The following is a 22,782-nucleotide window of genomic DNA, read 5'->3' on the forward strand; positions in this document are numbered from 1 at the left end:
ATGTTTTCCATATTTTCTATCTCTGTGACATGATTTAGGCAAAGCTACACTCTATAAATCTATTGCCAGCTGTTATTTTCTGCCTTTCAAGCTTCCAAGAGGAGAGCCCATATTCAGGTTTCACAGCCAGGCAACAAAAGGCTTCCCCTGGGTACTCTGCTACTCTTTGAAAACCTGAAGCACAGGGCCTGTGGAGGCAGAGCGTTTAAATAGCAACATTCATTACCCCGAACGGAGAAGAAAGATCAGCCCCAGCAGCAAATCTCCTGCCGTAAATTTGGGACAGAAACAACCTGCCTGGGAGAGCGCACTGAGCACTGCGGGGCAGCGGGCCGCTCCGGGACCCGGCCGGGGCAGCCCCGAGTGCCAGGAGCGATGAAGGCAAGAGTCACTCGGCTTGTCCACTGGTGGCTTCCCGGGGACAGCGTCCCTGGATACGCCGGCCGGCCCCGGGCAGGCTCGGGCCGGGGCCGTGTGCCCGGTGTTGGCAAACACGGCCCGCAGCCGCGGCCGCGCCACGGGCGCTGCCCGGGGCCGCAGCCAAGGCCGCCGGCAGCTGCTCCCGTCGCCGCGGCAACGGCGCCACAATGGGCTGCGAGCGCAGGCGGCGGCCGGCCTGCAGTGAGGGGCTTGCCGCGCTCCCTGCCCGCCCCCTCACCTCCCCCGCCAAAAGCGTGCACCCTAAAACACACAGGAAAGCACAGAAAAGTGTGCGATATCCCACAGCGCCCGTCCCGGCACCGCCCGCTCTCGCCACCCAGGTGGCCGGGCTCCATTTTGGTCCTGCCTCCCCCGGCAGAGAGGCAGGCTTGACAGTAAAGGTTTGCCTGAAAAAATGGGAGCTGAATGTAAATAGGCATTTGTTGAGTCTCTCCTGCCACAATTTTAGAGCTTCATCACCACGGAACCGTAGGATCTTTATGGTTGGAGAAGACCTCTGAGAGCGTCAAATCCAACAGTTAACATCAACGTATTGACCACCAAACCACGTCCTCAAGTGCCACACGTTTTTTTGAACACTTCCAGAGATGGTGTTTCCAACACTTCCCTGGGTCTGTGTGTCAGTTTGTGCCTCATCACTCTGGGAGATGGAGTTGGTTCCATCCCTCTCTGAGGACAGTCCTCTCAGTTTTACACCTCTCAGTTTTATACCCTGGAGCTTGATTCTGCTCTCAAATGTAACCATTCTCCCCACAGGCTACCAAAAAAGAAGGCATGGATACAATACGCCTCAAAACTCTCTTGACAGGTAACTGAGCTGAACTGCGGTTGCTCACCTGGGGAAAGCAAAGGCAACCTCTCTCACATGTTCAGCTGGAAGAATTTTTCCCACTTGTAAGACCTTTACAGCTGTGCACAAACAAGGAAATCTTTATAAGAGGAGTGGACACAGTCATAAACTTGAAAAAATACAGCAGCAATCTCTATAAACAAATAAAAAACCCCATCCTCTCCTATTAAGTGCAACACTAATTTACTGAAGCATTTTCCCACTAAGCTGAAATATTTTCCTATGCCATTTCACCCTGGTGACAAACTCCACTTGCCATTCAAACAGCAGGTCCAGATTTGGGGAAACTTTATAGGGAAAAGCAGTGCTTCCTTGGAATACAGTCTGCCCCCTATCAGCTACAGAATCTTCAGAAAAAACAGATTCTTACAACACAGCCCTTTCTCCATGCAAAATTATCCCTTTGGGACCAATGTCTCTTCTTGTACAAGGTCTCTGTTGAATATCTCACAATTTTTAGGAGCAATTGGTTCTTATTACACAACCAAGAAACATTCATGCTTTCCTCAAAACCTCTCGGGAATTGGTTCCCCAGCAGAAATCTGTGTCCTTGTATAATTATATTGACTTACCAAGTGTTTCTAAAGGAATTGTGTGTCATGAAGTACAAATGCCCTTGTCTGATGATAAAGGACCATATGGAATTGTCTACTCTTTTTCTGCAGGAGTGTGTGTATGTATGTATGTATGCAAAATGACATGAGCATACCCAAAGGCATGGGGGGAAGTAATTAAGAAAAATATCTCTAAGTGCCAGGTATGTCATCTGTACTGGTAATATGTTATATGTGGTCCTATGGAGAAACAAATGAGAGCTAGAGCCTTTGAGTTTGGTATCATATATGTGCAATTAATATTTATTATGATCATTATTTATAAAATACAGTGAAGCTCTTTGGAATGTTCTGAACTGAAGAAAGTTCACTATGTGCAGAAAGAGGTTCTAAATAAGACATACCATACACATACCATGTCACCACAGAGAATCTTTCAATTCAGCAAGTAATTCATTGCCTATATGTGCATTTTGTATCCCGGACCTAATTCTAAGAAAAAGGAAAGGAAGTGGGTAAACTGATACAGCCTTCTCTGCCTGCATTCCCTTTGCATAGAAGAACCAAAAGTAATGAGGAAGACAGTTCCAGAGCAGTGTAGGGACGAGAGACAGAGCTGAAAGGCAAAACTGGATGCTGGATTTCATACCTAGCTCTTTATATCCGTTGGAACTAGTAAATGTCCAAATGCCACGACCACAGGAAACATCCTTTGACTTTGGAAAAACTCTTCTTGGCACCGTGTATGAGTATGGGCTGCAATTAATTAAGTTGTTATAAAAACAAAAGCTCTGTTAGAAGACTTCTAAATTTGGGTGGGTCTGGTTGCTGTAAAAGTGTCTTAAAAACTGAAATTGAAAGACCCTTTGTCCATTAGGGCATGAAAAATTATTTGTAATATTTATTACAGTAATTTCAGTGGGCCTAGCCTGGCATGGTGTTTCATGTGTGGTTATGCACAGCTGGTTGCACTGATGCAGCTACATCCCCTTACCTTCCAGCACAGGGTGGCCACATCCAGCCTCCTTCCTGGGAGTGCTCTCCATGCCATGCTGACCCCCAGCTGTCCCAGACCACTGTCCCATCAAAGCCCTGCCAGGATACATGCTGTCCATGTAACTGAGGGGACAATCACAGGCCGCTGGCACCACCAGTGCCCTGGGCCTCTTTCCCTTGCTAGCTCATACATAATCTGACAGATCCAAAGCATAAATCAATAGGTCTTTGGTGGGAACTGGGACAGGCTCAGCTGGTCTTTCCCTGTTTAATTTTTCTAATCACATTCTTAATTTCTGCAGGTCTAATTATTTATAGTACAATAACAATAATACCAAGATAAAGAAAAAATAAATAGGATTAAGAATTTCAAAGCAAACAAAAAATCTTGCATTTCTGAAAATGTATAAACCAAACCATTCTGTCAAGGCCCAATCATATATCTCTGCACCTAGACAAGAAGACTATTGTGTCCAGAACTGAGTCCATGGAATTACATTTGGGTTTCACATCTCTGCTAAACAACTCAAGAGACTACTGGAAAGCTCACAAATGTAGCGCAGAAAATTCAGGATAGGTCATAGTCTGAGGAAGGTTTCTAAAGCTATTTTGTTTCCTTGAAAGAAAATTGGGTAGGAAAACAACATAGGAGGAGAGAAAGTCTGGGCACAGGATTGGGAAGAAAAAGCTTCTGCTTTGAAGCCATGATATTTTATTTTTCAATAGCTCTCCACAAATCACTTGGTCCTTCTACCTTACCTGTCCACCTCAGTGCAGCAGGGAGCAGAACATACGGAGCATTTGGCCGTCCAAAATAGCAAGGAAGCTTATCCATGGAAAATACTTATGACTCTCATGCAGACAGTAGAACATCACAGATTTACTAAAGCCTTATGTGAAAGACCCTAAAAATGTTGCTCTGCTTGGGTGGGGCCAGGTACACATAAAAATTTTTGGTAAACCCTGCGCTGCATTGTTCATATAGGTGGAGAAAGAAAGTAAAACTGCCTTCCCCAAAGAAAGAGCTCACTGCAATTTAGGTCCTTATTCACAGTCCAGTAAAGTAGAAAATATTCTTGCTGTTTCACTGGACAGTTCACAGGTATTTGTTTTTGTTTTTGTTTTTTTATTGTATAATTGTTATTCCTTCTACAGTCTTTCTACTCTCTTACCTTGGTATATTCATCAATACTTTACATGTACTGTTCCTAGTAACAAAGCACAAAAAACCCCAAATATACTAAATTCTACTTAGAATAGGAAATGGGATTTTTTTCAGCATGCTTGAATAAAACACATTTCCCCTGTAGTGTCTAATAACAAACATTATTCTCATTTCACAGTTTGGAAATAGACATTAAGTCACTAGCCCTGATGGAGCATCTGTACCTCTTTGAGCTGAGTCTTGCTTAGCATGTCCTGGATTGCACATCATGCACTGAAGGAAGTGAATCCAGATTTTTTCAAGATTCCACTGCTGCTGTTAAAATTGCAATATCATTCATTAGCTTGACTCAAGCAATTTGGAATGACATTTCCCGCTTTTGTTTTCTTACTTTTTCCCTTTCCTTTTACATTTTACTTTCTTCCTCTACAAAACTATGCCCAGTATAACATGAGGATAAAATTATAATGTTTACCTAATAACTGCTGCATTACACTTGTATGAACAGTGCAGATACTAAAATTAGGCAAATTACTGACACAACAATGCAGCAGTTCTTTATGTGGCAAAGGATTTCTCTGGGAATGTTATTTTATTGTATTTCATTTAGTGCTTGTTTGTTTAAGGAGGAAGAACAGACATAGCTGTATTTCAGTTGGATTCAGCAAGCATTTTGGACTAGGTCCAGCAAATCATTTAAGCGTGTGCTTAAATGTAATGAGATGAAATTTAAGTTCATAGTAGTGCCTAGGTATTTGACAAACAGCATGGGCTTAAATGCTTTATACAAAACAGGACAAGAATGGTGGAAAACTTTAAAAATAAGTCCCATGCATTTTTGCACACCTCTTTTCTAAACCCTAATACTGTTACAAGGGACATTTTCCACTGCATATACTATGAAAACACTGTGTAGTACCCCCTGACTCACCCCCAAAGCCAAATGACTTTACTTGATCTGACAATCTGACGGCTATATCCTGTGTAACTGCTAGTCTGGCCCTTTTTAGAAATATCCTATTAAGTGGAAGCTTTGCCTGGGCAAGGTATGCAGAAATGAGTCACAGGGAGTATATGGAATTTTCTCAGGACTTAGGGTTGTGCCTGCTGTAGCCAAAGGCTAAATCTCTGGTGGAACTTAGTAGTGTTCCTCTGAGTACATTCACTTTCCATACCAATCTCAGGTTTAGTGGGAAACATAAAACCAACATGAAAGTCATGCTGGAACACACCACAAAGGAAGGTGTGTTCTCAACCTGAGTTACCTAACCCAGGTAGGATAATTTAAGCTGTGGTTGCACAGCAATTTAAACCAATCTGACTCCTGACTGCCAGGGAGGGTGGAACCACACCAGCCAACAGTTAGATGGGCCCTGGCACAGGGCACAGCCCTGCCTTCAGTCAGCAGCCAAGACAGACAAGGGGACTGGAGATAGCCCATATGAAATGCTAACAGTGCAGAAGGCCCCCACTGCTGTAACCTGTCCATGTGTGGATATGACTGAGTTTTTAATGTGTTTTTGCAATTTATACAGACATGGAGGACCTTTTCAGAGACATGCAAACTAAGTAGAGCTGACTGCTGTCCACAATAAAGGGAAACACAGTTCCTTCCTCAGAAGGTTTACAATTCATATGTTATATTTCCACTGTAAAGGCTCTTGACTCTTAGCCAAAGGAAAAGAAAAATCAAAATCTGGCTTGACTATTTATGAGAAGCTTCCAGCATAAAAAGCAAGCAAGCAAGCAAACAAACAAACTGCTTTGTTTTGCAGGTTAGATGCCTAGGAATTTATTTGTTTGCATGTTTGTTTCTGCCAAGAGCAGAAACATCTCAAATTAGTCTGCAGTGAATCAATTTCTTTCCACAGAAGCATTAAAACCCTCTAGGTTTCATTCATTAACAGAATAATACATACATTTTGCTTGGTAGTGTTTGTTTGAATTACAACCTTGTGGAATTCAGAACAAAGCTAGTGTGGTTGCATGGACCTGCTCAAAATTCTCAAAATTCCATTTTATATCATTGCTGCTACAAGAGCTAGTTAAGCATACCACTTATCTAAAATATACAAGTTTTTCTGCTGCTCCATTTTTCTTGCCATCTCAAGTCACTGCTTGCCAAAAATAATTTTAAAATGGCTATTGCTTTGCATTTTTAGCACATCTCAAAAAAAAATAAGGAAACAATTATGCTTTAATCAATGAACAGAGCATGAGCTAAACATACATATTTTTTCAGCTCTTCTCATGCCTTCATGCTAGAGATAATGTCTTTCTCAAACTTATTATTTGTTTAGTGTAGACTTAAAGAACATCCCCATGCATTTTACAGAATATAGGAGGAGCTGAGTGCCTCTGGCCACATTTCTGTAGCTTTCACTCACAAATAAAGAGGTGGGAAGTAAGAAAGCAGAGATATACACAGGTATAGAACAGATGGTGGAATTGTTAGGGTTTTTTTGAATAATGTTACACTGCCACATTTATCTGAAGCTTTAGTGGTACTTTCATTGATAAAGGTGGGCATAGATTTGCTTCTCTTGCATTCTTGTGTTTTAATCTTCATTTCTGAATGCTGACACCAAGGTTTCTCTGCACATGAGAGGTGTAGTCTCCGGAAACAGAGGGAGAAGGGTTACTGGATGTGGACTGTGTACATGACTGTATGAAATTGTTCAAGAAGTCTGTTCCTATCCAGAATTCCATATAGAGGAAAATAGGCTTTATAAGCCCCAAGGCACTCCTCTGTGCTTCCTTGTGCAGAATGTCTATCCCCGAGGCTTACAGGAATGCCTGCAACCAGGAGAAAAGATTTATCCCAGCACTGAAAGACTGTAGTGTTAGGAAATGGAAAATACATTAGAAATGTGTGCTAACCCCAACTGGAAAATCTAAGCAACTCATTTTATTTCCAGCCAACAAAACCTTCAAGAGAGCTTGTGCTGGTTTATGTTCAGATATCTACATTTAGATCACCACCTTATCTCTCTGGATAAGGCTTGAGGTTTAATTCAGTATAAGTGAAGTGATGTTCTAGGTGTCTGCATGTTGGATTTTGCCTTGTTTTGTAAGAGCTATAGAATTTCCTGTCTGGAGGTTGTTGGTTCACTTTCATCTTCTCATCTCTTATTACGTTTATTATACCCTAGAAGATTAGAAAAACACTGAATTCTATGCTAACCTGAAACTTAAGAGCAGAGAAGATGATTAGAGCAGAGAATTTGTTTAGTTTTGATCTAAGGTTGATCAAAACCAAACAAAATATTTGGGGCCTGAGAAATTAATGTACTGTCTCTCAAAATTCCCTTATTCACTCAGATCTTCTCCCCTGGACGAGACCTAAAATGTCTTAGCACTGAGCAAGAAGAAATTGACTGAGTTTATACCTTTCTTTCCCCTCCTTTCAGTGGGTCAGTGAGCTGTACAGCAATCTCTATGGTCTGTGTGGCCCAGGAAATTGCAAATATTTTCAGCTGTGTCAGGTTCTGCATATGCAAGTTAGGAGGTTCAAAGGAAAGTTTAATTGACACTAATCCTCATCTTGACTTTTGCTCACCTCCTCCTCTTTTCCCACTAAGTCTTTCCACCTTCCCACCTCAAAGTCACAGAAGCTTTACAATTTTTCTTATAAAAATATATATGTTTAACCCTTTGGCAATCTCTTAATGCCCTTTTATTAAATCCCTTAAGTCTTTTTATTAAGACCAGGATAATTAAAATTATTATAAAACTCTCTTGAGAGATTATACCCTTTAATCACAGTGCATATTTGCTGAAATGTAGGTGACACTTTTGGTATATCAAATACAAAAATACTTTGGGCAAAGGTGTTTAACAACAATTTTTTAAACTAAGATCTTGACTAAGGCAGTTTAAGGCCTTAAAATCATATTGACATGCAGTCACAATAAAACATTGATGGTCTTCTAATACTTTTACAGATATACAATGGCACAGATACAACCAAGTTTCTCAATTTATTTCAACTCCAGCTCCTCAGCTGACATAATCTGTCCTAAATGCCATTGACTCCCAAGGTGCTACCCTGCTTTAGAGCACACAGTTTTCTGGGCAACCAGAACAAATGCACAAATAAAATCCCTTGGGCCATTATTCCGCAGCCAATGAATGAAAAAGAAAGGACTTTTCTTGTGAATTGAGCTTGGGTCTCCTGTCTGGAGTGGAAATGATAATGCACACACTCTAGACCAAAGGCATTCTTTCACAGCTGTACACTGGCACAGATCAGTATAGAAAGTATTCATTTACTCGCTGACACTTCCTACTAGACTGATTCCTGAAATTTCAAAATTAAGGAGTGCTGATTAGAAATAAACTAACCATCCAATATTTGTTTTCTTTTAATGCAATTTTTTATGAACAGTGAAAAAACCCATTAAATGGGGTTTTTAAATGTGGATTTTTAACATTTCTAGTAGGATAGATGGCCAAATGCCTTCCTCTTCACTACTTCTAATAGATATTTATTTTCACTCATGCTCACATAACTGAGGCTTCCAGCTTATTGTATATTGTCAACACCAGAAGCAGAAATCTATGATTTTCTATATCAAAGCAGTTCATGGTAACTTAACTCCTTCTAGGTTAGTAGTGAATGGGAAAAGCAGGGTAGCACCTTGGGAGTCAATGGCATTTAAGAAAGAATTTAAAATACAGCACAATTTAACTTGGCATACCTACAATTTTCATTTAAAGGTCTTGGAAGGTCTCGACTTCTTAATTTACAAACTCCTACTGAAGTCAACAGACTTATAGCCATCCAGCAAGTGTTCACAGAATGAGAATCAATCTGTATTTCAGAGTTAAATAAAAGAAATACATTGAGACATAATTGGGACTAGTAGGAGAGGTGAGACTGTAAAGCAGGAAAAAAGGTGTGACTCATTTAAGTGTTTGAATGAAAGGAGGAATAGGCATAGGGCAATATGGAATAGTTATTGAAGACCACAGAAGCTGTGAAAAGAAATTATTTTTTTAAAGGAGCAAAGAAATATACAAACTACTGGAGTAAGGTTGTAGAAACAAGAAAAGGGAAAAAACCACTGAAATAGTTCAAACTATCAGAGATCCCATAAAAAACATTCATATAAAAGTTACTGGTGATTTTTCTAAATGTTCATCTACTTTCTGGTTTTTCTCCTGTCATGTTTGTTTGGTTTTTTTAATTAAAGAAAAAAAAAGTGATATGTGCTATCATTTAATTTAATTTAAAATGTTGTCAGTATATCACCATCTGAAATGTATCAACATGCCCTGTAAATGAGCTTTGTGTAGGTGTGAGAAGGAGAAAATAAGGTCCTGCCCACCATGCAATATGGTAACGTGAGAGCTGTTTTAGGGGATTTTATCAGTAATGCAAGCAATTTTCTGGCACTGATGAATATTGCTATATATTGGTGATAAACAGGGCTTGTGAGAGGATGAAAGAAATCCAAATATGCTGAAGATATGGAGATACTATAATAGACAACCAAAGCAAAAAGGATATTCAGTGTTGCAGAAAAAATGAACTAGACAGAACTGGGTTTAAGATTACTTGACTAGTTCAAGCAAAACTTTTCAAATGTGTAAATGAAATGAAAGAAAGACAGGAGTATTTGGACTCAGCTTGTAGTTTAAGGCACTGAAATTAGGTGTTAATGTATAGGTGTTTATATTTCACTCTGTGCCTGGAGTGCCTTTTATAGGTATTGGAGAGCTGATCACTACAGAGAACTGAACCTCAAGAATTAATCCAATTCACCCTAAAACAAACATCCACACTGAATCCTTATCCAGACTTCACTGACTGTAACAGCACCTAGATATCAAGATTTCAGTTAGATATCTACAGACATCAAAATTTAGGTATTTTTAACCAAACCCCACATTAGACATCTGCAGCGTTGGTTCCTGTATCTGGTCCTCCAAGGTCTCTCCACAGTCCATACCAAAATGAGCACTTCCAGGGGGAGATTAATTTGTGTCATTTTAAATAGCCACTTAACAGTAAAATTAATTGTGCACTAAAAAGACCTGTTTTCTTTATTGGCTAAAAGGAGTTGATATCTGGTCAGATGAATCCCCCTTGCCTCCTGCAGGGCTACTTAGCTAAAAAGAAAAGTGAAGTAATGCATCAGATCAGCATAAGAATGTTTAAAGGCTGAAGATAATAAAAATTATTGAAATTATTGAAATCATAACATAGCTTCATTAGCAGCACATGTTTGAAGGAAGTGTTCATAAAGACATGGCTTCACAACACAGCACTTCACAACCTGAAGATTGGGTTATTTCTCTTGTGCACCTGAGAAATAATACATTGGGACTATGGTTTACCCAGGCTTGTCTGGCCTGAGGCAAATGAAATGAGAAATATTTGTAATCATAATTATTGAGGATGTGACTCACAAATGTTGCCTTGGAACCATGACCAAAACTAACAATTGTAGGAGAAAATGAGAAATAAGAAGCCCTCAGAACCACAGTTTACAGTACATTTTTGATGACCAGGTTTTGAGATAAAATGAAGTATGTTTGCTTTCCTTTTAGATTTTCTCTTATGAAGAATTATCCAACTCTTAATTAAGAGTATATGCAATTCTAAGAGTATCAACCAAACTTGCTCCAGATTTCTTGTAGAGGAGAAATATGAAGCATGCTATCTAATTATCTATTTAAAAATTAAAAAAAAAATCATTTCCAGGGAGAGGTTGTTACATGTCACCACTCTCATTTCAGCACATGATTTAGTATCTAAATACTATCTTCTAGCTCTATAGGACCAAATTCTGAGGGTGACTGAGCACTGAAATAGTGTGATTTCCTTTCTGTGACATTGTTCCTTTTGAACATTTGCTTCAAAAGAAATAAAGTGCCAAGTTGTTTCAAAAAGAATAGAGTGCCAAATCTAATGACAATATTATAAGACAAAAATAATTTCTATATTAAAAAGCAAATTCATAACAATATTTCAGGGATGTTTTAACATTGATCTTAGGAATTTAAAAGAAGAAATTTTCTAAGTGGTTTTAAAAATGTTTTCTGAGGATTCTGAGGTACTAGACAACATTGGATCTGTGTATGATATTAGATAGTTCCTTCATCTCCTACACCATGAACTGCAATATTAATTAGATGTTGGAATTAAATTTATTACAATATTAATTGCAATGTACTTTTTATTAAGTCTATATCATACTGAAGAAGCAAGATTTTGCCTAAATGTAATTGCCATGTATTGCAGAAGAAAAATCTATTTGTATACAGATACTAAAAATATCCATCCAAATAATATTCTAATTACACTGATTTGTTCTGTGAGGAAGTGAAATCATTGAACACTAAAACACTATGTATTTATTTTTGATGGTGTTAGGAAGTGAAATGGAGATAAGTGCCCTTGAAATATTTTATTTAATTGCAAATAAACCAACTATGCCGATTAAAGCAACTATCCTACATTCATGCAAAGTTTTATTCCAAATAAAGCATCTATTAGCCTGCAGTTTTCTCCAAATCATTGCTTTAAATTTCATATGGTAAGTAAGATCAGCAAGAGATCAAGTAACCTGGTTACCCAGCAGCAATGAAGCAGCCCTTAGCCCAGTTCCCGTAATCACCCCTTGCATGCTGTAATCACTCTTTCCTCAAGGTACAGAGCAGTGCTTGGGCCTGTTCCAGGTAAAGCCCAATGCAGATGCTCTGGACTGTGTTCTGGGAAGAGCCTGCATCTCTCTGCTGACTACATAAGGAGAATTAGGAAGCTAAGCAGCTAGTTGCTTAAAACTCTGTAATGCTTGTAAAGCTCGTAGATTAGAAGGTGAAACTAGACAGATGTAGACAGCATGACTCATCCTACCCCTAATATAAAACTAAGCTCTGTGTAGCTGTTAGACAACAGGACTCTTGCTATAGCTTTATGATTGATACAGCCACTCACAGGACAATCTAACTCAGCTTCAGACAGATAACATAGAAGAGAGTTCCTCTCCCTAAATGCATGCAGTACAGAAGACAGAAAGCAGAGAGAAAGCAGTAAACACTTAAAGCAGACAAATAACTTTGAGAAATTGGGAGCACAGAATAAGAAAAATTAAATAATCTTATTTTACCATAAAATGAAAATGTCTCCACTTATCTAAATAATGTCAGATGCAAACACTATATGATGGCAAATGACATAGCTCACAAACAGAGCAGCCATAATAGCATATATGGAGCCTAACAATGATCATGCATACAAAATGCAACAATTCAGAGATCAGCAACAAATAGGTCATAATTCAGTTAGAAGTTTGATAAATTTTAAGTCTGATAAGTCTACACACCCCTCCATTTCACCATGGAGTTAAAAAATACTTGCCATTATTTATGATTACACTGTAGATGCTTATTTTTAATTTCTGCATTATTTAGGTGTGTCATACTGTGATCATAAATACAGGAAACAAAATGTCTTTGTTTGCTTTTTCTTCAAAGGGCCAAGTGGACAGCCTTGTAACTTACTCAGTTAAAATATACACTAGGCTTTATTTAGCAGGGCTCATGGATCAACAGTTATGGAATCTCTTGTGTGCGCACAGCATGTGTGTTAATCTATTCATCCAGCATATATATAAGGAACCTCCATGGTTCAGACATCAAAAGTTCATTTTACCTTCTCCAAGTTGACTGTTGTGCAAAAATATCAAAATCTCATCAAGAGAAGGATCTGGCCAGTAAGGGCACAAAGCTGGATGAGAACCAAAGATCTGCAGGCAGCAGGAATTATCACGTCAAACAACCCAGCAGCAAAACATCTGGTTTACGGTGGCCAAGCTTCATTGCAGGGTCAGTAAAATCAGATAGGCAGCAAAAAAACTACTGTAGGGCAGCAAATTGGACAGGTAGTTCAGCAAAAGTGAAAGCTTGTCTTGGAACAGACCAAGGGCTCTGAATTCAGGCTTGTCAGTGCTTCAGGAGCAGCCAGAAGTGCTGAGGCAAAACTCACCATGTTGGCTCCACAATCAGCTTCTGTTCCGCGTTTTGCACCACTGCTTTCCTCTGAGATTTCTGGAAGTGTTGTGTATCTCCTGTTTCTACTGACATCCCTGCTTAATTCAAAAGCTTTGTGTGCTGTGCTCAAGTCCCTTTAAGTTTGATGGCTTTGTGTTCCTGAGAAAAAGAGACAGGGAAGGGAATAGGGAAATGGGAAATGGGAGATTGACACAAGGAGAAGAAAGTAACCCAGGTAGAGATCATATAGCATTTTGCAATTGTACATTAAAAATTTACTAATTATCTCAAAATTAATATTCTAAATCAAATTACATCTTCTGATATAAACCAGCCAGAAGCCAGGAAATTCAAGCTTAAGAATGTCACCCACTTGAAGTAATTTTATTCTAGCTTGGTTTAACAGTATACTTCCCAGGAGCAAACTGTAAATTATATATTTCGGGATCTCTCAAGGAGTCCTGCCAAGACCTGGTGATAAGTTGCTATAACAGCAGCTCAGGGTTTGAGAAATGCACTTTCTTTAGCACTCATGGCAACAGGTGACCGAGTGGTAATGACACCATTAACACATTTCACCTTTTTAAGGTCTCCCACTGGTGTTTCACTTCTACTAATTTATGGAGGAATCATTTCATTTCAGTGTTACAAGTCCCTTGTGTTCTTAGTGGTATTTTTAAGAAAATAAACAGAAGGAGGGAAGGAGAGCATCCTCTGGGATATGTGATTTTGGAGAAAACTATCAGCAAATTCTCTCTTGTATGAAAAGGAACTTGGGAATTTTATAGCAGATCCAATGAGGCTGAGATCAACTTAATTCAGTTCTCCTTTCAGGAATCAGCAATATCTGCTTTGTAATAAGCAGCTGTTAGGTACTTGCCACATATGATTCTCCAGACAGATATTTTTGCATTTGTTATGCAAATATAGGTATGTATTTAAAAAAAAAACCCAAAAGGAAATAACGTCTCAATTAATTATTTGACTGAGTTCTTATGGACTCCCCACTCTAGATACACTTGCAAAAGGATCTTTTGTAATGGCTGCAGCTATGATCCTATGTCTTTCTCTATGCAGCCTTCTGGCTACTGTACTGATTCTCCAGAAAATATTACACAATTAATTGCTCACTTCTTTTCAACAGCTGTCTTTCCTTCAACTCTCAATTCTTTTTATCATGTAACTACAAAAGAAATCTTCTAGTTAACAACTGTAACTTTATTAACATCCTACAACTGAGATTTTTTTACCAGAAATATTTGACCTTGACAACTTAATCCCTACAGTGATGATATGAAAAAAAACTATCAACTCCTTATTTTAAAAAAGAAAAAGCAAAAAAAAAAAAAGACAATGCTAAAGTACTGCTAGTGCAGCACAGAGAAGCAGGCAAATGGTACAGTGTATGGGAACATTATGGCACTAGATTCTGTCTTCACAGACATCAGTTGGACGTTTATCACTGAATTCTAAAGAATCAGACCAAAACTCCCACATTTATAGTGAGAAATAGAGGCTTTGAGCTGGGATTTGTGTTGAATAGCCAAACAAATCTGAGTATTTGATTATTTGATACCTTCATTATACTCTAAATGCTTAGTTACCACAAGACAGAACTGGGTTATCTCAAGAAGAGAAAGAAGTAATTGCTGCCGTCAACTCCGTACTGGGAGGTTACAGACAAGGTGCAACTAGACCCTTCCAGGAGGTTCAACAGGAGGCAATGGACAAGGATTGCAACCAGGAAAATTTCAGGTAGTACAAAAATTTGAATCAGTCGTGGTAGGCAAAAAACACGTGTTGTCCAAAGAGGCTGTGGAATCTCAATCCTTTAAGATATTCAAGCCTTGGTTGCATGACCCTAAGCAACCTGATCTGATCCAGAGTTCACTCTGAGTGGAGGATTTGGACCAAAGTTCTCCACGAGTGTGAAGAAAGGAAAGGAGAAGGAGAATGGGAAGGGACTTTACGTCCTCAAGAATACTCATTTGATGCATACCTTGTTTGAAAACAGTGCAACAGGAGTTCAACAGAAATTGCTAAAAAAAGGGGGCTAAAAATTGTTTTAGCTAGTAAAACTAAATGTATGCTGTAATTGTTCACACCAATTGTCTTTGTCTACTGTTTTATCACTGCAGCTGGAAAGTGGAAGAAGCATGTCAAGGGAATCAAAACAAAGATTCTATATATGGAACAACTATGGTTGGGTCTGAATTTAGATCTTTACTCAGCCCAGTTCTTCAAATGCTTGTGTAGGCCTAGCTGAATCCACAGCGTTACACCAATTTACCCGTGTTGAAGATCTGGATTTACTGCACTGATCATGTACAGTTCTTGGTAGTCATGGTACAGAAGCTGCCTGGGCCCCAAGAGCACATCGGTTATGAGTGCATCAACAACCTGTAGGGACAGACATATGGCACATCCATTAAGTGGGGGGTGCTTGCCCCCACACTGCTCTTCCTGTTACCTCATAGGAAATACAGGATTTCTGTACCTCCATCAACAGACAAGCTACTTCCTTCCTGGCTAAAGCAGGGGCAGATGTGACAGGTGAGCTTCTTGCACGTGGATCTGGAAAGTTCTAGCCATTTGGTCATTAATTCCTACCTTCTCTTTTTCAGATTCAGTGTGAGGAAAATACCTGTGTCAAAAATACCTGTAGAGACTATAAAATAAAACACCTGGTCTCATGGTCTTTAATACAATGACCAAACAGATTGCATAAAGTGTCTTATTCCTGTCATACCAAAAGTCAACTCCAGAGACAACCAAGTTCCATCTTCATCTGATACACACTTCATGGCTCTGCATCTTCCCTGATATTTTCAGTTGTACTAACTAATGCAGTAACAAACAGGACCTTCAGCTACAAACAAGAACATTAATTCTCCAGTGCAATGATGGACAGCTTTGAGGCTTTCCTAATGCAAAGAACTGCAGCCAAGTTAAGATCTTTGTTTATTACAATATTTAATTTCCTATGCCTTGGCAAGTCTGCCTCCATCATTTACTTCACCAGTGTGCCACAGAGGCCAATCCCTTAGCAGAAGTTTGCTAGCCATGTTTGTGATCCCTCACAATTCTCTGGGCCCAGTAGATATTTGAGGAGTCTTTGCACGACACAGGAATCATTCCATTAGTGTGGTAAATCTGTTCCCCTGGGATAATCCTGACAAGACAAGTATGAAATAACAGGAACATATTTCTTACTACAATTATTATTTAACCAGAAACAGAAATGTCCTGCCCAGCTGACCTTTGTAGTGTCAGCTACAGTCTGACAGTTGAAGTGCCAAGGGTATGGGACCGTGCTTTTTGTATTTCATCAATACTGCAGTTAAAGATTTTATTTAAAAGAAAAATAGTAAATGGCACATCATGTAATTGCTATTTATTTCATAAACATGAGGTATTTCAAAGTGCTATAAGACGCAGCACTAAATGTACATCATTGGAAGAAATTAAACACAGAACTTTGCAGTTACCCAGTTCTATGCACCAAACATTAACAAATACATTAACTGGAAGAAACAGGCTAGGAAAAGGCATATATAGTAAATTTCTTTACAAAAGTTTCTTAGTTCAAAAAAGTGATAAAGTAATATCTACTCAAAACTTTCACAACTCATTTTCATACGAAAATATAAGTATCAAATTTAGTTATGTATCAGCATCATACTAAAGTATACAGGCAATGTAAGAATTAGTACAGTACATAACAGAGATTAACAATATATTTGTATACAAAAACATGCTCCTCAAACATTGAGGTATTACAGTACTTAGGTATGAACTTCCAGTCTAATACTGGCAGCAAAAGCCACCTCTCATAACCCAAGACATGTACAAAAGGCAAGTGTGTAGATGGTATTTACAGAAATTCCCACAGGGGCACAAAATGCCAACCCCTAAAGTAACATCTGTTAGAACATAAGCACCATAAAACTTAGGAATGAACATTTTAAAACTCAACTAGATGTCATCAGCAGCTCCAAATGCTCACAACACTTAAAAAAAAAAAAATCCCCACCATCTACAGTTCTTAAGGAGAAAAACAAAGGCAGTCCATTGTTGTTTGGTAATCTTGCAATAAACTCCTTGCAAGAAAAATCATTTGCTCCGTACCCGGATAATATAGTCTGTCGATTACTTCAGGGACTGGATTGAAATTAAAACCAACATTCTTAACGTCAAAAAACACAATTTTTTTATAAAGAATCAAAAATGTGCAAAGTGGCAATGACTGTCCTGATCAGCCAGAAAAAAACACCAAAACAAAAAAAAAAAAGTTTAGCAAGTCCGCTTGTAATCTATTTTCTTTAGTAATTGTTCTTGTCTGGCTTGCAATTTTTCCTTTTCTAGCAGTAACTTCTGCTCCTCTGCCTGAAGAGAATGAACATACTCAGTGGCTTTTTTCAAGATCACAACTTTTGCAGCTTTCTCATTTTGAACCAGTTCTGGAACATGGTCCCTTAAAGTGAGGAAACTTGACCGTAGATCATTACGTCGTTGACGCTCCAGGATGTTATGGTTGCGTCGACGTTCACTGTCCTCTGAATCAGAGTTTCGAGGACTTGAACTCTTAAGCTTTGGTTGGATCGTGGGTTTTACTGGACGGGGCACCTCGACTTTTAACTTCTTCTGTGGTGGAGACTCTTCAGCCTCCACGAATGGAGAAGGAGCGGCATAATTATGCTGCTGGTGAATTGGGGCACAACGCTTTAGTATGAGTCCATTCTGCTGTGTCCTGACTGATGAGAAAGTGGTGTTCTTAGGACGCACTGTAATAGTAAGGGTGGTAACAGACTTGTTGGTAGAGGAGCGTCTTTTCTCCACTGTAACAACATCTATTTCTTCTTCTTCATCCTCTTCCTCCTCATCTTCATCATCTTCTGGTAATAAAGGACAGAAAATAAAACAGACATCATTCTCTCTGTAAATACCTTGATTACAAGTATCAGTATTTGTTGACAAAATATATATCCAGTAAAAGCCGTAATGAAACTGATGGCAAAACCGCGGTGCACCCACCATCTGCAGTCAGATATAGATCTGTAAAAGTGTGTAATACACATGAAATCAACAAAGAACAGGGATTTCTGAAAGCTTAGTAAGTTTGATGAGATGGGTTTTTTTAAACACATCTAATTTTCAATCAAAATGGGGCTACCACCCACACAATCACAGTGGCAGAAAAGAATTTTTAGACAGAATGTATGTAATTTGAATGGAATCGTCGAATTGTGGCACAAAAGGCAAGCACAGAGCCACAACACAGCCCCTGCTTGGTAGAAAAGCAGCCGGAAAACGAAACAATCGCTGGGTTTGTTCTGAGGCAGAAGGTGAAGCTGCTCCAGCCGGGGACCCTTTAAGCCGGCGCTTGGTGCACTGCCAAGAAGACAGCTGTTGGAAGTGCTTCCTCACCCAAAGCTGTCAAACCAGACATTAAAGGGACAGCAGGCTCTGAAACCCGGGACGGATCACCAAGTTTGCAGCGGTGGTCACAGGGACCAGCTCATCTACACACGCCAAACCGCGGTTCAGCCCAAGGGGACTTCTCTGCGTACACACACACAGGATGTCTGAAGCATTTTGGGCTCAGTCAGTACAAGCGCTGCTCTAAGGGTTCACTGGTCTAGCTCCAGCCTGCCCGCACGGTGCCTAAGGGAACGCGCACACGGTCATCCCCCGTAAACCTGTGCCCAGGGCGGCGGTGGCAGCCGCACTGCCACCCCCGCGAGCCCCCCGGGGGCAGGAGACTGTCAGGGCGCCGGAGGCTGCCCAGCCCCACGCAGCCACTCCGGGCTGGAGCTGCTGCCCGGTGAAGGCTCCGGGCCCGCCGCAGCCGGCACAGGGCGAGGGGCGGGCGGGGGCTGCCCCCGGGCCGTGCCCGCTGCTCCCGGGCCGTGCCCGCTGCTCCCGGGCCGTGCCCGCCGCCCCCGCGGGCCCCGCGCCTGCTGCCGCCTGCCGGCCGCCCCGCGCCCCGCCCGGCTCCGGGCTCAGCGCCCCGCCCGCCCCCAGAGCGGCCGGCGGGGGCCGCACCGGCACCCCCGTCCCCACCTCCGCACCCTGGGGCCGGAGCGCTTACCTGAGTCGCTGAGCGTGTCGTCCCCGGAGGAGCTGCTGCTGCTGCTCGCCCGGCTGTCCCCGGCGGGGCGCGGCGGCCGGCCGCCCCGCGCAGCCCCTCCGCCCGCCGCCTCCCGCTTGTTGACGGGGAAGGGGAAGACCACGGCCGGGTCCACGCACTCGGGCACGGCGCCGCCCAGCTCGGCGCGGGCGCTGGCGGGGCTGCCCGCGGCCCCCGGGGGCGGCGGCGGCGCGGCGGGCGCCTTGCTCTGCAGCTTCTCGCTGACCGCCCGCTCCAGCTTCTCGCGCGCCGAGAAGCCGCTCCACATGCAGTCCTGGATGATGATGGAGTTGAGATTGTTCGTCACGCCGGGGCCCGTCTCGAAGAAGTCCCCTCCGTCCATGCCGCCCCACAGGTCGGCCTCGGGCGGCAGCAGCAGCAGCTCCGATGCCCAGTCCACGGGGTCGGTGGGGCGGCAGCCCCAGAGAGCCGCTCCTCCCCACGGCACCGGGCCCCCTCCCGGAGGGTGCTCCTGCAGCCCGGCCCGGCTGGGAGACAGAGGAGGGGTGGGCAACAGCTCAAACTTTTTCCAGATGTCCTCTCCCGGGGGAGCGGAGTCCGGCCCGCACAAATAAAAGTCATCTTCGTCCGGGTAGAAACAAGGCTGCAAAGAGTCAAACTCGAGGTCTGGGTTTTTACTGACCATTCCTGGCATTACGGGTGTCTTTTTGCTGATCCCTGTGTCAAGCAATAGTTTCAAACACAGGTTTTATCGATATTTCCACCAAGGGGAAGAAGAGAGGTTCTCCCACGACCTGAAACTAAAAAAAAAAAAAAAAAAAAAAAAAAAAAAAAAAAAAAAAAGACAAAACAACAAAATCACAATTAAAAATACGAACAAACAGACACGAACGTGAGTCCCTTCCTCTTAACGGAAGGAAAAAAATTAATAATCCCATCATAAATAGCAAGCAAGAAGGAGCCTTTAGAAAGTTGAGGGAAAAAAAAACATCTCACACACCTTTCTCCTCCCGACTCAAGATACTGAAATCAAAGCGCTCAGGTAGTGCTCCCCCGTGCAGAGCCTGCCCCGCCGCTCCGTGGGGACACAGACCCAGGCTGCACAGTCCGGCGGGGATGCACAGCCTGTGTACATAGCCCTTGCCTGCTCTCCCCACACCGCTTCAAACGCTCAAAACAGCACAGTAACTGCAGACAGATGCATGGCTTTGATACCGTAATCTCTCCAGAAAGGCTTCTTAATATGCCAGCAAAAGTAGAGGAAGTTTACTCCTTTTGTCACTGCGGAACAGTGCAAAGGGGAGAGGAGAAAGATGCAAAAAAAAAAAAAAAAAAAAAAAGGGGGGCGGAGGGGCTCTTTGCAACTTCGCAAATCGCCAGTTCATTCACTCAAAGCGAGCCAGCGAAATCCGCACACAACACAAGGGGGGAGGGGGAGGAGGGGAAATCCAGCAGCAACAGAAATTATCAACCTTATGTAATAACCTCACGCACAAAAATGCATTAAAACCACCCCGGCGCCACCAACAAAGCCTCCTGATTTGCCAAGAAAGCACGGGAAGTTTTCCCCCCTTTTTCCTACAACAACGAGGTTGCAAGGACAGCAACTCCGCACATTCGGCCACTTCATGCACGCAAAGCTCCTGCACACACACCAGCTCTCACCTCCGAGGAGTGCGCGCTGCTGCCCTTCCCGCGGCCGGACCCCCACTCACTACCCACGGCCCGTCAACCACAGCCCCATTCCTCTGCCGAGAGAGAGCTCCGTTGCATCAGACATTAAAAAAAAAAAAAATTAAAAAAAGAAAAATGCCTAAAGTCCAAAAAATCGAGTCAGCGTCTCCCTTCAGCTCGGTTAAGGTAACGCGAAGGAAATCGTTCTGCTGGGTTCACAACAGCTGACGCTGAGACGGAGACCAAAAAGGGGGAAAAAAAAATCCATGAAAAGCCTTATGATGAAACGCCGAGAAACGCGCCCGGCTCGGCTCAGCTGCGCTCCCGCCCCGCCCCCTAAGCGCCTCCAGGACTGTGCATTTTTCTACTCGGGAAATACATTAAACTGTTTAAAATGCAAAGCAGTAAAGAGGCACCTACAAAACACAGGCGATCTCAGTGCGACAGCTCCAAACCAAAACACAAATATCCTCCAGGATTTTCTTCTGCTCAGTGAGAACCCCATTCAGGCTCCGCTCTGCCCCTGCGCTCGCCTTCCCGCCCCATCCTTCCCAGTTCGGCAACTCAAAACGCGATGGGGAATTGGATTTATTTGACTGGGGTTTTGTCCTGCAGCCCAGAACCTGCAGCTTCCTCTTCTTACCTCCGTGGTGATGGTGGTGGGTGTGCGAGGGGGAGGAGTGGAGGGGGAAAGGGGAGAGGGGAAAAAAAAGCAGCTGATGGTGTCTGTAGCACTTTCCGTGCCCGCCCGCCGGCCCCCGCAGCCTCCCCGGCCTCGGCATCCACCCTCTGCTCGCAGACAGATCACTGTCACTGCCTGCCTTTGAAGCAGCTGGATATTATTAACCCCCCAAAAAGGCATTAAAAAAAAGGCAAGTTAAAGAAAAACAAAACAAAAAAAAAACCAATAAAAAAAAAACCCTGACACGCTTTGGAGGGAGCACTGGGAAACAGCGGGAGAATGGCGGGAGAGCCGGCCCCGCCCCCGCTCCACGCGCGCAGGGCGGGGCCGCGCGTTTGGCGCCAAAAGCCCCGTTCGCTCTTTATCCTCCGGGAGGGCGTTCGGATGCCGTGGGGCCGCCCCTCCCCGCGCCACGCCGGCCCCGAGGAACGTCGCGGTTCCTCCTCACCTCCCGCCGCTGCGACCTCGGGCGCAACCCCCCGGGGCAATTGAAAATAAACAAACAAGGGCTAAGGGAAGCGGCCGGGCGAGGGAGCCGCTCGGACGCGGGGCTCTGTACACGCTCGGTAGCGATCGCCTCCCCGCAGGCCAGCGGGGCTCTCACGCCGCCGCGCTGCCGGCAGGGCCCCGTGCGGGCGGCCCCGCTCTCCCCGCTCCGCACCGGCACCGCGCCCGCCGCGCCCCCGTTCCGCTGCCAACGGCGACACCTTGCGGCCGCGCGGCGCAGCGGCGGCGCTCCCGGCGCCCCCGCGCATTGCCCGGCGGCAGCACCCACCGCTCTCTCGCCTCCTTCCCGGCGCGGGGCCGCGGCACGGGACGGGACGCGCCGGGACGGGACGGGAGCGCGGCGCTCTCCTCGGCGCTGCGCGGCGGCGGGCGCGGGCACGATCCCAATCCTGCCGCCGCTCGGGGCGGTGCCTCCTTGCTCATAGGCTGCAGGTTGAGGCGGGGACTGGGGCGTCGCTCGCTGCAGGCCGGTGGCGGCGGGCGGCCGCTTTGTGTGCGGTGGCGGCGGGGCCGCCTCCCCGTCCCGCCTGGTTGGGGGCGAGCCCGGGCTGTTCAAACACGGTGGGCATGGTGGTGGGAGAGAGAGCTGGGCGTCGATGGAAGCGGCTGAGGAGGGAGAGGCTGCTCGCGAAAGAGCGAAATAAACCCTGCGTGAGGCAGGGATGTACTGGTCCCTTCGCTTGGCCCCCTCCGGCAGTTTTGCGCAGGAAGTCCTATCCCATGTGGTGATCACTCCTCGAATCCATGTCACGCTTCACTGGCCAAAACCTGGAGGCTGCAGCAGCCATTCGGTGCCCCGAGGCGGCCTTGCGAGTCCCAGGC

General features: G+C 43.5%; 1 protein-coding gene across 1 annotated transcript; it reads right to left on the reverse strand.

Annotated features, from left to right (window-relative positions):
- Positions 1 to 16,385: 16,385 nt before the first annotated feature.
- On the reverse strand, positions 16,386 to 21,151 carry MYCN (MYCN proto-oncogene, bHLH transcription factor). The gene is given in 5 exon segments (XM_054279691.1): positions 16,386 to 17,901; positions 19,098 to 19,548; positions 19,550 to 19,615; positions 19,618 to 19,897; positions 20,763 to 21,151. Coding segments are annotated over 4 exon segments (1,293 nt in total). The 5' UTR covers positions 19,792 to 19,897; positions 20,763 to 21,151; the 3' UTR covers positions 16,386 to 17,299.
- Positions 21,152 to 22,782: the final 1,631 nt, after the last annotated feature.

This window comes from Melozone crissalis, unplaced genomic scaffold (genome assembly GCF_028551555.1).
Source record: "Melozone crissalis strain CALT ecotype California unplaced genomic scaffold, PUWL_Pcris_2 ptg000027l_1, whole genome shotgun sequence".
Classification (NCBI taxonomy): Eukaryota; Metazoa; Chordata; class Aves; order Passeriformes; family Passerellidae; genus Melozone; species Melozone crissalis.